This window comes from Xenopus tropicalis, chromosome 10, assembly GCF_000004195.4.
Source record: "Xenopus tropicalis strain Nigerian chromosome 10, UCB_Xtro_10.0, whole genome shotgun sequence".
NCBI lineage: Eukaryota > Metazoa > Chordata > Amphibia > Anura > Pipidae > Xenopus > Xenopus tropicalis.
The window spans coordinates 47985457-48001919 of record NC_030686.2 but is presented as its reverse complement, the minus strand read 5'-3'; the positions used below and the strand labels follow the sequence as shown (position 1 = coordinate 48001919).

The window sequence follows — 16463 nt, the reverse complement described above, 5'->3', positions numbered from 1 at the left end:
CTTCTCTGTCGCTTTCTTTGCCCGAGGCCCCGCCCACTGCGCCTGTTCTAGGCATAGGGATCACCGCTACACCGGGAAAGGGATCCGGCAGCACGACCCATAAGCTGCTTGTTATGAAAAAGGTGATTTAATAAAGAAATTTAATCCACTATTTCGGGATTCAGCCAAACCCTGAATCGACTGAATACCGAACCAAAGCGGGGGATAAAGCAAGGGTTAAAGACTGTGTTTGTGTCACAAAAAGTCACATGATGTTATGGATTTGTCCGAATCCCAATCCTGCTGAGAAATGCTGAATCTTAGATTGAGTGCATCACTAAAGGAAATATTTTGGGGCGACCTGGGTGGGATTAAAAACTTACTACCCCTTCCTGAATGGAAGCCCCAAGTACTGACCCCGCAGAGACCACCATGAGGATTATAATCAAGGATTATAAAGGAAGCAAGCTTCTAAAGGAAAATGAAAGGAACAGTAACACCAACAAATGAAAGTGAATACAAATAATTACAATATAATGTACCCTGCACTGGTACAACTGGTGTGTTTGCCCCAGATTTACATAAACAAAGCTGCTGTGTAACCACGGGGAAAAGGCCCAGGTTACTTAACAAATAACAGATATAACACCATTGTAATCTACAGAGCTTATCTGGTATCTGCTATGTAACCTGGGCCTTTTCTCCTATTTCCCAGCTGCACAAAGATGACAAATACAGCTACAGCGCCCCCTTGGTATCCTGCTTGAACACAGGGCAAAACCGGCACTATAACCGGAGGGTCGGATGTCCTGCCAGGGGGTCTGTTAGTGCAGTGTTTTTCAACCTTTTTTGGGCAAAGGCACACTTGTTTCATGAAAAAAATCACGAGGCACACCACCATTAGAAAATGTTAAAAAATTTAACTCTGTGCCCAGCAGCAGTGCCCCCCTAGTACATTGGTGCCAAGAGCAGTGCCCCCCTAGTACATTGGTGCCCAGCAGCAGTGCCCCCCTAGTACATTGGTGCCAAGAGCAGTGCCCCCCTAGTACATTGGTGCCCAGCAGCAGTGCCCCCCTAGTACATTGGTGCCAAGAGCAGTGCCCCCCTAGTACATTGGTGCCCAGCAGCAGTGCCCCCCTAGTACATTGGTGCCAAGAGCAGTGCCCCCTAGTACATTGGTGCCCAGCAGCAGTGCCCCCCTAGTACATTGGTGCCAAGAGCAGTGCCCCTCTGGTACACTGGTGCCCAGCAGCAGTGCCCCCCTAGTACATTGGTGCCAAGAGCAGTGCCCCCCTAGTACATTGGTGCCCAGCAGCAGTGCCCCCCTAGTACATTGGTGCCAAGAGCAGTGCCCCCCTAGTACATTGGTGCCCAGCAGCAGTGCCCCCCTAGTACATTGGTGCCCAGCAGCAGTGCCCCCCAGTACATTGGTGCCAAGAGCCAGCCCCCCTAGTACATTGGTGCCCAGCAGCAGTGCCCCCATAAGTCAGTGTGCCCCGTGGCCCCCCCTAATACATTGGTGCCCAGCAGCATTTTACTTCTGCTCTTCGGCGGCTTCAGCAGCATCTTCCCCTCAGGCGCGCCGCCTCTGCACTTCTGCCTACACGCGACCGCACACAGGCCCTTTTATAACGTTGCGCCCCGTGCATACTGACGTCACCCGTACACACGGGGCGCAACCAATGACAGGGCCCGGATTTTATTAAAGGGGGCCCGAGCTACTAAGAAAAACTGTAGCATCGCCGGGCCCCCTTTGAAAGTAAAAATTGCGGCCCTGCCTACGGCACACCAGGCAACATCTCGCGGCACACTAGTGTGCCGTGGAACAGCGGTTGAAAAACGCTGTGTTAGTGGGTCTGGAAAAGGTTCCATAGGTCCTTTCTTATATCCACCATAAGCCTATTTACATCTATGCCATTTGGCAACTCGCTGTTGTAAAAGTAGAACCCCAGAAGTCCCTGGGGGGACTAGTTTGAGATTAAAGGGGTAGTTCACCTTTAGTATGTAATAGAATGTCCTATTGCTAGCAACTTTGCAATTGGTCTTTATTATTTATAGTTTAAAAATTATTTGCCTTCCTCTTTCTGCTTCTTTCTAGTTTTCAAATGGGGGTCACTGACCCCGGCAGCCAAAAAACCATTGCTCTGTGAGGCTCCAGTTTTATTGTTACTTTTTATTCCTTATCTTCTGATTCGGTCCCTCTTCTATTCATGTTCCTGTCTCTTGTTCAAACAACTAACTGGTTGCTAAGGTAAATATGACCCTAGTAACCAGATCATCGCTGAAATACCAAACTTGAGAGCTCTAAATATCTGTAAAACCACTAAAAATAAAAAATGAAGACCAATTGCAGGAAATCAATGTCTACATCATACTATAAGTTTATTTAGAGGTGAACAACCCCTTCAAGAGAACGGACCTGGCAGTATGCAAGGGCTCTATGGGGATTGGTATGTAGAGGGAACACTAATGCAACACTGCTAACACCCGTCTGGCAGTTGGTCTTCATTTTTTTTATTTTTAGAGGTTTTTCATTGTGTATCTGTGCAGCTCACAGTACCTTATAGTCTGATTTACTATCCCAATGTCATTCTCTGTAAGAGCTGATCCTGTTTGCCCAATGCCACTGTGCTTCAAAACTCACTGAACCTGAGTGCCACCTTGGCAGGGAAAAAAAGTCACAATATTAACAACTCTGCAGTGATTTATACTGACTTATAGGTACCCCCCCCCTCCAAGCAAGAACATTCAGGCAAGTACAAAGGAATGTTCTGCGGATCTCACAGAACAATGTGCCAGTCCTAGAGATTTCCATAGAAACAGCACTCGGCTCAATAGGCTCCAGCCCTCACTGCACAATGTGAGTGGGAGTACGGGAAACGCTAGCAGGGAAGCTTTGTTCCACCCACAGCACTGTGTCCTGTCAGGAATAAAGCCCCCCGAGCCACCTAATGTTCCTTCCATCTCAGGGAGGAATGTGTGGCCCCACTATGTGCTATAGTTCCAGGGGTACCCAGGGCACAGATAAGCACTCACCCCAAATCCCCCCTAACTGGCCTTCAGGCTGGGCCCCCTTAGCCCATAACAAGGTTACAGATATATAGAAACATTGGGGTAACAGTCACCCCGCTATAGTTCCAGGGGTACCCAGGGCACAAATAAGCACTCACCCCAAATCCCCCCCTAACTGGCCTTCAGGCTGGGCCCCCTTAGCCCATAACAAGGTTACAGATATATAGAAACATTGGGGTAACAGTCACCCTGCTATAGTTCCAGGGGTACCCAGGGCACAAATAAGCACTCACCCCAAATCCCCCCCTAACTGGCCTTCAGGCTGAGCCCCCTTAGCCCATAACAAGGTTACAGATATATAGAAACATTGGGGTAACAGTCACCCCGCTATAGTTCCAGGGGTACCCAGGGCACAAATAAGCACTCACCCCAAATCCCCCCCTAACTGGCCTTCAGGCTGGGCCCCCTTAGCCCATAACAAGGTTACAGATATATAGAAACATTGGGGTAACAGTCACCCTGCTATAGTTCCAGGGGTACCCAGGGCACAAATAAGCACTCACCCCAAATCCCCCCCTAACTGGCCTTCAGGCTGGGCCCCCTTAGCCCATAACAAGGTTACAGATATATAGAAACATTGGGGTAACAGTCACCCCGCTATAGTTCCAGGGGTACCCAGGGCACAAATAAGCACTCACCCCAAATCCCCCCCTAACTGGCCTTCAGGCTGGGCCCCCTTAGCCCATAACAAGGTTACAGATATATAGAAACATTGGGGTAACAGTCACCCTGCTATAGTTCCAGGGGTACCCAGGGCACAAATAAGCACTCACCCCAAATCCCCCCCTAACTGGCCTTCAGGCTGAGCCCCCTTAGCCCATAACAAGGTTACAGATATATAGAAACATTGGGGTAACAGTCACCCCGCTATAGTTCCAGACAATAAAAGTATATGGGAAAGAGGGGTTCAGGGCTGAAACAGGTATTGGGTCAGAATATGAGAGATAATACAGTGAGGCTGCAGGACGTACCTGGGTGCAGTAGAACTGGAACACAAAGGGTTCTATCCCGGGTTCCACGGAACATACACAGCTCGGGGCCTAATGGGAGAATCATGTGCAGAACTAATGAGTCCATGTACTGACTGAGCTAATTGTAACAGACTTAGTACATTAGGCACCGACTGAGGAAACAATTGTTTTATTTAAAACATAATTTTTGGCAAATCCCACGGCAAATCTGTGGGGGTGAATATGGAATAAATATACTGCCCCCTGGCTGTGGGAGTGAATATGGAATAAATATACTGCCCCCTGGCTGTGGGAGTGAATATGGAATAAATATACTGCCCCCTGGCTGTGGGAGTGAATATGGGCCCAATATACTGCCCCCTGGCTGTGGGAGTGAATATGAAATAAATATACTGCCCCCTGGCTGTGGGAGTGAATATGGGCCCAATATACTGCCCCCTGGCTGTGGGAGTGAATATGGGCCCAATATACTGCCCCCTGGCTGTGGGAGTGAATATGGGCCCAATATACTGCCCCCTGGCTGTGGGAGTGAATATGGGCCCAATATACTGCCCCCTGGCTGTGGGAGTGAATATGGGCCCAATATACTGCCCCCTGGCTGTGGGAGTGAATATGGGCCCAATATACTGCCCCTGGCTGTGGGAGTGAATATGGCCCAATATACTGCCCCCTGGCTGTGGGAGTGAATATGGGCCCAATATACTGCCCCCTGGCTGTGGGAGTGAATATGGGCCCAATATACTGCCCCCTGGCTGTGGGAGTGAATATGGGCACAATATACTGCCCCCTGGCTGTGGGAGTGAATATGGGCACAATATACTGCCCCCTGGCTGTGGGAGTGAATATGGGCACAATATACTGCCCCCTGGCTGTGGGAGTGAATATGGGCCAAATATACTGCCCCCTGGCTGTGGGAGTGAATATGGGCCCAATATACTGCCCCCTGGCTGTGGGAGTGAATATGGGCCCAATATACTGCCCCCTGGCTGTGGGAGTGAATATGGGCCCAATATACTGCCCCCTGGCTGTGGGAGTGAATATGGGCCCAATATACTGCCCCCTGGCTGTGGGAGTGAATATGGGCCCAATATACTGCCCTCTGGCTGTGGGAGTGAATATGGGCCCAATATACTGCCCTCTGGCTGGGGTGAATGGCCAATACTGCCCCTGGCTGTGAGAGTGAATATGGGCCCAATATACTGCCCTCTGGCTGTGGGAGTGAATATGGGCACAATATACTGCCCCCTGGCTGTGGGAGTGAATATGGGCCCAATATACTGCCCTCTGGCTGTGGGAGTGAATATGGGCACAATATACTGCCCCCTGGCTGTGGGAGTGAATATGGGCACAATATACTGCCCCCTGGCTGTGGGAGTGAATATGGGCACAATATACTGCCCCCTGGCTGTGGGAGTGAATATGGGCCCAATATACTGCCCCCTGGCTGTGGGAGTGAATATGGAATAAATATACTGCCCCCTGGCTGTGGGAGTGAATATGGGCACAATATACTGCCCCCTGGCTGTGGGAGTGAATATGGGCACAATATACTGCCCCCTGGCTGTGGGAGTGAATATGGGCACAATATACTGCCCCCTGGCTGTGGGAGTGAATATGGGCACAATATACTGCCCCCTGGCTGTGGGAGTGAATATGGGCCCAATATACTGCCCCCTGGCTGTGGGAGTGAATATGGGCGCAATATACTGCCCCCTGGCTGTGGGAGTGAATATGGGCCCGATATACTGCCCCCTGGCTGTGGGAGTGAATATGGGCCCAATATACTGCCCCCTGGCTGTGGGAGTGAATATGGGCCCAATATACTATTGTTTCTACCTCAATATCTGACAATTCAGCTCTCAATGCCAGCGGATGATTGTTACTGGAAGCCGTAGGGCCGCCTCATAGTACCCAGCTGTACAACCCCACACAGCGGCTCTGGGGCTCACAGGGCTTCAGTTTGGGCCGCTTTGGCAGCATTTAACCCTAATTGGTGGCCCTCTAGTAACTCACTGTGTAACTCACCTACTATCTGCCCGGAATTCTCCTCACAATTACCAAGTGACAATGAGTAACACATACTGGGGGCCATAACAAGTATTTTAGGGCCGAAGCCAGTCAGTTTTACTTCATAGTTTCCCGCACCCTCCCTCCCCCGCTTTCTCCTCACAATCACCCCCCGCACATGCGCAGTCCGAGTTCCTGTCCCGTCGCTGCGTTCGATTCGCCCGGCGCTCAGCTGCGCGGCCTGCGGAAGTGTCTGTAGCTGAGTTTCTGTCCCGTCGCTGCGTTGGATTCGCTCGGTGTTCAGCTGCGCGGCCTGCGGAAGCCGAGAAGCCGGAAGTGGCTGTAGCTGAGTTTGTGGGAGCGTCACGGGCACCGGGTGATGATGTAACGGGGCGGCGGGGGCCCCTGACAGCGGAAAACCCGGTACCGGGAGGCCGCAGCCATGAACCTGCTTCCCTCAAACCCCCATGGGAACGGCCTGCTGTACGCCGGGTTCAACCAGGACCACGGTAAGGGGCAAGGGGGCGTGAGAGGGGTAATTAGCGGTAATTAGCGGCGTGTGGGGAAGAGGCCTGGGGCAGCAGCGATGCATGGAGCTTGGCTTGCACCCATAGTAAGCGGAGAAGCAGCCTGGGCCGCCGGGGGATGCTGGGAGATGTAGTTCAACCGTTATTGAAATCAGAGACTCTGGGTTATAGTCCCACAAAGGCTTTGCCCCGGCCGGACTAGCATTTCCATTGTCTGGGGCTCCGAGCTTAGGCATCAGGGCTGTAAGTCTGTCACTCAAGAGCTGACAGTCACTCTATTGGTCAAGAGCCCTGGATCCAAGAGCTTGCACTCTAGAGAATTCACAGCTTGTATTTATCAGCGATCCAAAGAGAGGGGACCTGGATCCAAGAGCTTGCACTCTAGAGAATTCACAGCTTGTATTTATCAGCAATCCAAACAGAGGGGACCTGGATCCAAGAGCTTGCACTCTGTGTCGCCTTCATTATTGCAGCTTTAAACTGTCAACTAAATATGTAACTCTGATTCCAAGAGCTTACAGTCTATAGAGATAGCGACAGTCCTGCCCTCTAGAGCTTGCACTCCAAAGCCAAAGGGCAGCCAGAGGGGGCCTGGCCCAAGTCAGAACAGCAGCGTATTAGAATGAAAGCGATACATTGATGTGTAATATATATATATACATATACACACACACACACATATACGCACACATATACGCACACATATACGCACACATATACGCACACATATACGCACACATATACGCACACATATACGCACACATATACGCACACATATACGCACACATATACGCACACATATACGCACACATATACGCACACATATACGCACACATATACGCACACATATATATATACACACACATACACACACACATACACACACACATACACACACATACATACACACACACATATATACACACATATATACACACACACCTATACACACACACCTATACACACACACCTATACACACACACCTATACACACACACCTATACACACACACCTATACACACACACCTATACACACACACCTATACACACACACCTATACACACACACCTATACACACACACCTATACACACACACCTATACACACACACCTATACACACACACCTATACACACACACCTATACACACACACCTATACACACACACCTATACACACACATATATATATACACACACACATATACACACACATATATACGAGGAGGGGTTCGGTGTAGACTGGTTTTAGTGGTAAATAAGATTGTAAGGAGGGTGTTCCCTTTCTGGTTGGGCATCATCAGTTTATACTTTGGAAGTTCAGAGGTCGCTGTCGGGGTTGGACAGAATACAAAAGGAGAATATTATCTTTGGTTTATATATTTATAGATACACTGACTCAAACCAATAGGCCTTGCCCAAATTATACATCATTCCCATCAGCCCCTGCCCCAGTGGAACCATTTATCCAACCTAATACTATCATAGAGTTGTTGTTGCCCTACAACTCCCTGCACCTCCTATCGCCAGTCTCCATCTTGCCCAGTCCTTCCCATCTACCAACTCTGCCCTGCGTAGCCCCATGATGGTGTCAGCCGTGGGTATTAGCTGGCATTTCCTTACAGGGCGAATATATTGAGTTCATTCCAAAATGTCTTCAGAGGAGCTGCTGGTGATTGGGTGGGTTGGTGTAATCCCATTGGGTGGGGGAGAGAAAGGTCATTGACTGTGTGGGTGGATCATTAATAATGTCACATGATACGTATTATTGGGATTCAGGGATGTGCGGCCTGCAGCTGAAAATTCCCCAGACACCCTGTCCGGCTGGTTTGGAACCTGAGCTTCCAGTATAACAGGGGCTGCTGGGAGTTTTAGTTCAGCTGTGCACCTTCATATTCTAGCTGAGCTGCAATTACCCAGGCACTGCTTGCAAGGCAGTATAGTAGCACCCTTGTACAAATATCCAGGCCCATCATGTGACTCTGGCAGAAATGCACTGTGGTTCTGTGATTGGCTGGATCCAGTTAGGCTGCAGCTTTAGGCTCTGCCAGGATGGGATACAGTAGGAATGAGCTGAGCAGTTACAGGGTTAGGGGGTGAGTGTGTGCTTTTAGGGGGGAATTGCAACATATACCAAATCCACCCTGAATAAAGTGATTAACCCCTGATTCATCTCTCCCGGCCCCCCGCTGCATGACATCCCAGTCTGGCCTGCAACACAACAGGAAGCTGACTAACCCGCCGCCGGGGATGTGGGGCAGCAGTCTCATACTCTCTAAATAAACTCCTTATTCTCCCCCCAGGATGCTTTGCCTGCGGCATGGAGAATGGATTCCGGGTGTATAATACAGATCCATTGAAAGAAAAAGAGAAGCAGGGTAAGGAAACTGGGTGCGAGTTTAACGGCATATAAACCGTCATATGGGATTGGGCACTGAGTGATGTCTCTAATGTGGGGGGCACTGAGTGATGTCTCTAATGTGGGGGGCACTGAGTAATGTCTCTGATGTGGGGGGCATGGAGTAATGTCTCTAATGTGGGGGGCACGGAGTAATGTCTCTAATGTGGGGGGCACTGAGTGATGTCTCTGATGTGGGGGGCACGGAGTAATGTCTCTAATGTGGGGGGCACTGAGTGATGTCTCTGATGTGGGGAGCGCTAAATGATGTCTCTAATGTGGGGGGCACTGAGTGATGTCTCTAATGTGGGGGGCACTGAGTAATGTCTCTAATGTGGGGGGCACTGAGTAATGTCTCTAATGTGGGGAGCGCTGAGTGATGTCTCTAATGTGGGGAGCGCTAAGTGATGTCTCTAATGTGGGGGGCGCTGAGTGATGTCTCTAATGTGGGGGGCGCTGGGTGATGTCTCTAATGTGGGGGGCGCTGGGTGATGTCTCTAATGTGGGGGGCACTGGGTGATGTCTCTAATGTGGGGGGCACTGAGTGATGTCTCTAATGTGGGGGGCACTGAGTGATGTCTCTAATGTCGGGGGCACTGAGTGATGTCTCTAATGTCGGGGGCACTAAGTGATGTCTCTAATGTGGGGGGGCTCTAAGTGGTGTCTGTAATGTGGGGGGTGCTAAGTGATGTCTCTAATGTGGGGGGCGCTAAGTGATGTCTCTGATGTGGGGGGCACTGAGTGAGGTCTCTGATGTGGGGGGCACTGAGTGATGTCTCTAATGTGGGGGCACTGAGTGATGTCTCTAATGTGGGGGCACTGAGCCCAGAGGATCTAGGAGTTTCCTGGTATAAATAGGAGCTTTTACAAAGCATTGGCTTTAGTGGCCCATATGCACAATCTCTGGCTGTTATACTGTAGAATAGAATATATATAATATCGGTGTGTGTTTAAGAGCCTGGTACCAAATAGTATTTTTTGAAAATATGAAAGATGTGAGACAAACCTGTATAGTCGGGCAGTAAGGCCAGGCACTCGCTGAGACTGCACGGTCTCGAGGGGCAGATGTGTGGGAGACGCTCTCTCATGTGACTGTACTTTGTGCTTCATTCCATGCAGAGTTCCTAGAAGGAGGTGTCGGCTATGTGGAAATGTTGTTCCGCTGCAATTACCTGGCACTGGTGGGAGGAGGGAAAAAGCCCAAGTACCCACCCAACAAAGGTAAAGGGAGTTTGGGTTCATTAAAAATAAATCCATTTTGCAGCCTGTAACTGCCCAGTAACCTGTAGAGACTGATTGGTTGCTGGGACTGGGAGAGCGGGAGGCTGATTGGTTGCTGGGACTGGGAGAGCGGGAGACTGGTTGCTGGGACTGGGAGAGGGGGGGACTGATTGGTTGCTGGGACTGGGAGAGTGGGGGGACAGATTGGTTGCTGGGACTGGGTGAGTGGGGGGACTGATTGGTTGCTGGGACTGGGTGAGTGGGGGAGACTGATTAGTTGCTGGGACTGAGAGTGCGGGGGGACTGCTCCCATTTTTTTTGGATTCAGATATGTCGGGGTGCTTTCTGCCCTTCCCCGAGGCTGTAAGCTCTTTGGAGCAGGCTTATGTAGCCTCTTGGCTGTTGTTGATGGAAATAAAGGAATAAAGTTTCTCTCACTTCTCTTTGGTTTGTTTTCCAGTGATGATTTGGGATGATCTAAAGAAGAAAACAGTCATCGAAATAGAGTTTTCTACAGAAGTGAAGGCTGTCAAGCTGCGCCGAGACAGGTCTCAGACTCCTCCATTATTACAGGCTTGTGCTCCGTGTCCCAGCACCGACGCCACATAGTCATTAAGGCACCAAGGTTACCAGACCAGTCAGTCCCCCAGTTGTTGGGCCATATTGGGGTCACAGCACCGACGCCACATAGTCATTAAGGCACCAAGGTTACCAGACCAGTCAGTCCCCCAGTTGTTGGGCCATATTGGGGTCACAGCACCGACACCACATAGTCATTAAGGCACCAAGGTTACCAGACCAGTCAGTCCCCCAGTTGTTGGGCCATATTGGGCTCACAGCACCGACACCACCTAGTCATTAAGGCACCAATGTTACCAGACCAGTCAGTCCCCCAGTTGTTGGGCCATATTGGGCTCACAGCACCGACACCACCTAGTCATTAAGGCACCAATGTTACCAGACCAGTCAGTTGGGCCATATTGGTGCAAGTTAAGCTTTTGCCCACAGACTGCAGCCCCTGAGCTCACTGTGCTTTTCTGCCAGACAGATTTTCCCTCTGGCCTGACTGATAGAATAACTGAAGCCAAAAGATTAAGGGCACATAAAGACTGTTAATAAGTCACTCGCCATGGCAAGGTGGCGGCCTAGGTGCCCTAGACCCCAACACAGGGCGCTTAAAGCTAAAAATCACAGCAGCAGTGAAATAAAATTATAAAGCTTTATGTCTTAATAAAATTAATGTCCTAATAAAATGTGCACTTTATAATTTTATTTCACTGCTGCTGTGATTTTTTTTTATTATTCTCACTCCATCTGCTATTTGCAAAGACAGCACCTATAGGGGCGTGCAGGCACTCAGGGATCTCCAATATAATATAAGACCCCTCCATAAAGTACTTATTGGTGGGTACAAAATGACATCATTATATCCAATTGAAACAGACAATGAACAAAATGGCTCCCTGAGTGCCTGCATGGCCATATAGATGTTGATATCAGATTAGAACCAATCAGAATGTCCTGTACAAAGTTGGGCCCCTACTGTCTGGCCAACCCCAGTGTATGTTACAACTAGCCCCTGCTCAGTCCAGGGTTATTGCTACTTAGTACCTTCTTTGTTGTTGTAATGACAATGATATACAAGTGTGTAGTAACTGGGTGGGCTTCTGTGTGTTTCAGGATCGTGGTAGTGCTGGATTCCATGATTAAAGTGTTCACCTTCACACACAATCCCCACCAGCTCCATGTTTTTGAGACCTGCTACAACCCTAAAGGTGAGAGATGAGATCGACTTTGAGACTTGTTCACGTTTGACGTGACTGCCCGGCTGCTTGCCTAGGGATTTTGGCTGCTATTCTCTACTAAGGCAACTTTGCAGTCCAATCCCCCTGTCTGCAATAGGTTTTACATTTAGCTTGAATCTCATTGGCTGGAACTACTACCCTGGTACTTGTGTATATACAGTTTAGTATTTTACTACTGAGTTGATGGAATTGGGTCTCGTCCTCTAGGCCTCTGCGTCCTGTGCCCAAACAGCAATAATTCCCTGCTGGCGTTTCCCGGGGCTCACACTGGGCACGTGCAGATTGTTGACCTTGCCAGTACAGAGAAGCCGCCTGTAGATATACCAGCTCACGAGGGGATCCTAAGCTGCATCGCACTCAACTTACAAGGGACCAGAATCGCCACAGCGTCGGAGAAGGTCAGGTTTAATACCTAGCTGCAGTTTTTGACCACTGACATAAAACATTACTCCAAATAGAAGTCTATCACAAATGCCCTTCAAGTTGGACATGCAAGGATTATTCCCAAGTGCCGCCCTTATTGGCCTGCAGAGGTTTGGCCAACCCCACAACATAGAGACCATACAGTAACGGCCTCTACTCAAAGTCTGCAAACCTTTTTCTCTTTCCAGGGGACGCTCATAAGAATATTTGATACTTCATCAGGACATTTAATCCAGGAGCTGCGGAGAGGATCACAAGCTGCCAATATTTACTGGTGAGTTGACAAGGAATCAGGGCTCCATTCAGCTCTGTATCACGTGCGTATAGTTCCCACATTGGTGCCAGTATGCCTACGTATAAAGGCAATTTGGACCGGTGGATTTGTTTCCCGTCTGCCTTTGCTTTTGCCAAATTCCCGGCAGTTGTGCCCTGGAAAGTTGTCTGAACGGGGCCATCGCTGCAGAAGGTAATTCCATATTTCTAACAATACCTGGAAATAAAATAACCCTTCGCTCTTTTCCAGTATTAACTTCAACGAAGACGCCTCCCTGATCTGCGTGTCCAGCGACCACGGGACCGTCCACATATTTGCAGCCGAAGATCCAAAGAGGAACAAACAGTCGAGGTAGGATGGAATAATGGTTGTGACCCAGGTACAGTTTCGGCTATGTAGATATTTTTTGCTAACAGATATGTGCCTGTATGCATGATGATAGGGGGCGCCAGGTGGGCAGGGCAGTTGAGGGTTAACTCCTGTTGCTGCCTGTAGTCCAGATATTAAATGTGGAATAAACCCAAATCGCTCATTTCTCTTGCAGTTTGGCCTCCGCCAGCTTCCTTCCCAAGTACTTCAGTTCAAAGTGGAGCTTTTCGAAATTTCAGGTTCCCTCTGGGTCCCCTTGTGTTTGTGCCTTCGGAACAGAGCCCAATTCGGTGATAGGTAAGGGTTCCGGACCATCGAGTGTATATGCAGGGCAGGGATACGGCGGGAAGATGATCCCAAATGCCGAAGCTTTTACTCTGTGACAGCTCGGCAGGATCACTCAGGGGAACGTTTCCGCTCCATCGGAATAGTTTGTAACTCTCATAAATATTTAGATGTTTTAGTTTAATGAAAGTTGTCTGTTTGGTAAAGTATTTCCTGATCTGTAGATCAAAAACCGCTAACTTTTCTACTCCATCTTATGGTGTTATGGTGGCCATATACAGGCCCTTGGGCTGACCAGACCACATGAAGGGCCTATACGTGCCCGGATAGTTGGGCAGTATGGTTGAAAGCCTGGGTGTGTATAGGAGGGGATCTAGAGCTGTATATATTCATTCCCTAAGCCAATAACCCGCTCTCTGTCTCCCCCTGCAGCCATATGCGCAGACGGCAGTTACTACAAGTTCCAGTTCAACCCGAAGGGCGAGTGCACGCGGGATGTCTACGCCCAGTTTTTGGAAATGACGGACGACAAACTTTGACCGCCCGAAGGGGAAACCGATCCCAAAGTCCCCATTTTTTTTCTGCTGGAAGAATAATCTTATAGAGAGACAGCCTGGCGCGTACAATAACCTTGGTCGAACTGCTGAGTGGATCCTCCATCAAGGCTTTTTATGTTACGGTATTTTAGTATTAAAATGAAATCATTGTTCTAAAAACCCACGCGTGCTTTTAACATTTCTGATTCGTCGCCTTGCAGACGTGAAGAGAAAATCTATTATTTATATATATAATTACTTCTTCACCCACGGAGCCAGCAAAGCAGCCGATTGGCTAAAACAATTGACATTTGGAAGGTGTTTATGGACTCGCAGACAATGGCCAATAGGCACGGGGGGTTACAATCTAACTGCACAAGGATAATCGTGCACATTATTGCTCTGTACAATGGCATTGTATTTACAGGAGCCGCCCCCCCCTGGAAAATGTAGATTAATTGTAGGAATTATTAATATTATTTTTTTCAGTAACTAAGACACTAACCTGGCACATTAACCACTAAACGGCTGATCTGTGTGACCCATGCACTCTCATTGCAGACTAAGGGAAATAATATGGGAGGAGCTGGATAGTAGGGATAGGATGCGGCGGAGTGAAATGATTGGACATGGTTCCGCGTAGATCACTGCATGTTGCTTTGCATATAAATCTTCCGTTTGTTGAAACACTTTGTTTGTAAGATATGTTACTGCTTTTTAATAAAATGTGACCAATTTAAACAGGTGTCATGGTTACTTAAGGGGGCGGGGGAATTTTATCTTACAATGTCAGTCAGTATAAAGGAATTAAAGGGGTCGTTCAGCTTTAAGTTTGCTGTACAGTTATATTCTGAGACAATTTGCAATTGGTCTTCATTTTTTAATTGTAGTTGATGATTTCACTTTGTTCAGCAGCTCTCCAGTATTGAAATATCAGCAGCTCTTAGGTTGCGTGGGTCCCAGTTACCTTAGCAACCAGGGAGTGGTTTGAATGACAAACTGGTATATGAATAGAAGAGGGGCCTGAATAAAAAGATAACTAATAAAAAGTAACAATAAAACTGGAGCCTCACAGAGCAATAGGTTTTGGCTGCCGGGGTCAGCGACCCCCATTTGAAAGCTGGAAAGAATAAGAAGGTAGAGTGTAAGCTCTTTTGGGCAGGGCTCCCTTCCCCTCCTGTATCGGTTACTGATTGCTTTATATGTTACTCCTTGTAGAGTGTAAGCTCTTTTGGGCAGGGCTCTCTTCCCCTCCTGTATCGGTTACTGATTGCTTTATATGTTACTCCTTGTAGAGTGTAAGCTCTTTTGGGCAGGACTCCCTTCCCCTCCTGTATCGGTTACTGATTGCTTTATATGTTACTCCTTGTAGAGTGTAAGCTCTTTTGGGCAGGGCTCTCTTCCCCTCCTGTATCGGTTACTGATTGCTTTATATGTTACTCCTTGTAGAGTGTAAGCTCTTTTGGGCAGGGCTCCCTTCCCCTCCTGTATCGGTTACTGATTGCTTTATATGTTACTCCTTGTAGAGTGTAAGCTCTTTTGGGCAGGGCTCCCTTCCCCTCCTGTATCGGTTACTGATTGCTTTATATGTTACTCTGTATGCCCAATGTATGAAACCCACTTATTGTACAGCGCTGCGGGATATGTTGGCACTTTATAAATAAATGTTAATAATAATAAGGTGGCAAATAATTCATAATCTATACAGAAAAAAAAATGACCAATTGAAATGTATTTTTAGTAGTAGCCATTCTAAAGCATATTAAAAGCTAATTTAAAGGTGAACCAACCCCTTTAAAGCTTTAACATTTGACATAATGACCCTACTGTCCCAGCCCAGAGGTGTAGCAGCCCTATAACAGTAATGTCCCAGTTGCCCCCAGCAACTCCCCCTCTTGGATCTTTCATAGGCTTGTTATTTATTTAGCTTTAGTTCTCCTTTACTAATGTTAAATAGAAATAGCAGATGTATCTACTCTCATCAGTTCTCTTACTAAATCCCCCCCCCAACCCATTGCTACTGCTACTGGGTGTTCATCAAAATGGACAAGCCAGTCTCGTTTTGGAATGGATGGGGGGGGGCCATTGCCCATGGGCAATAACCTATTACAACCTGTTGCATTCTTTGTTCTACCTGAAAACAAAGCCAATCGCTGATTGGTTGCTATTGGTTACTGCCCATGAGCAAACTTGCCCAGTGTTGACAAATGAGCCCCGCTGTTTCAGTTTTTTATTTTCTATGTTGTTACAGTTCTTTCACTTTTTGTTCAGCGAGTTTGGAATTTTAGCAGCAGTCTGGTTGCCAGGGTCGTGTTTACTTTAGCAACCAGGCAGAGGTTTGAATAAGTGACCTGAATATAAATAGAGGAGGGGCCTGCATAAAAAGATAAGGAATATAAAGTACCAATAATAATAAAACTGGAGCCTCACAGAGCAATAGGGTTTGGCTGCCGGGGTCAGTGACCCCCATTTGAAAGCTGCAAAGAGGTGAGAGAGAAAAGCAAATAAAAAAAAAACTATACAAAATAAATAATGAAGACCAATTGCCAAGAAAAGGAAATCCTATTGACTTAAAGGTGCACCACCCCTTTAAAGTCACA

At 48.1% G+C, this 16463-nt stretch overlaps 1 protein-coding gene across 1 annotated transcript; it reads left to right on the top strand.

Annotated features, from left to right (window-relative positions):
- The first annotated feature begins 6375 nt into the window (after nt 1–6375).
- Nucleotides 6376–14604, top strand: wdr45b (WD repeat domain 45B). Its single transcript, NM_001008183.1, is given in 10 exon segments — nt 6376–6538; nt 8856–8930; nt 10070–10171; nt 10632–10719; nt 11852–11946; nt 12184–12374; nt 12588–12673; nt 12923–13024; nt 13218–13339; nt 13760–14604. Coding segments are annotated over 10 exon segments (1035 nt in total). The 5' UTR covers nt 6376–6471; the 3' UTR covers nt 13867–14604.
- Nucleotides 14605–16463: the final 1859 nt, after the last annotated feature.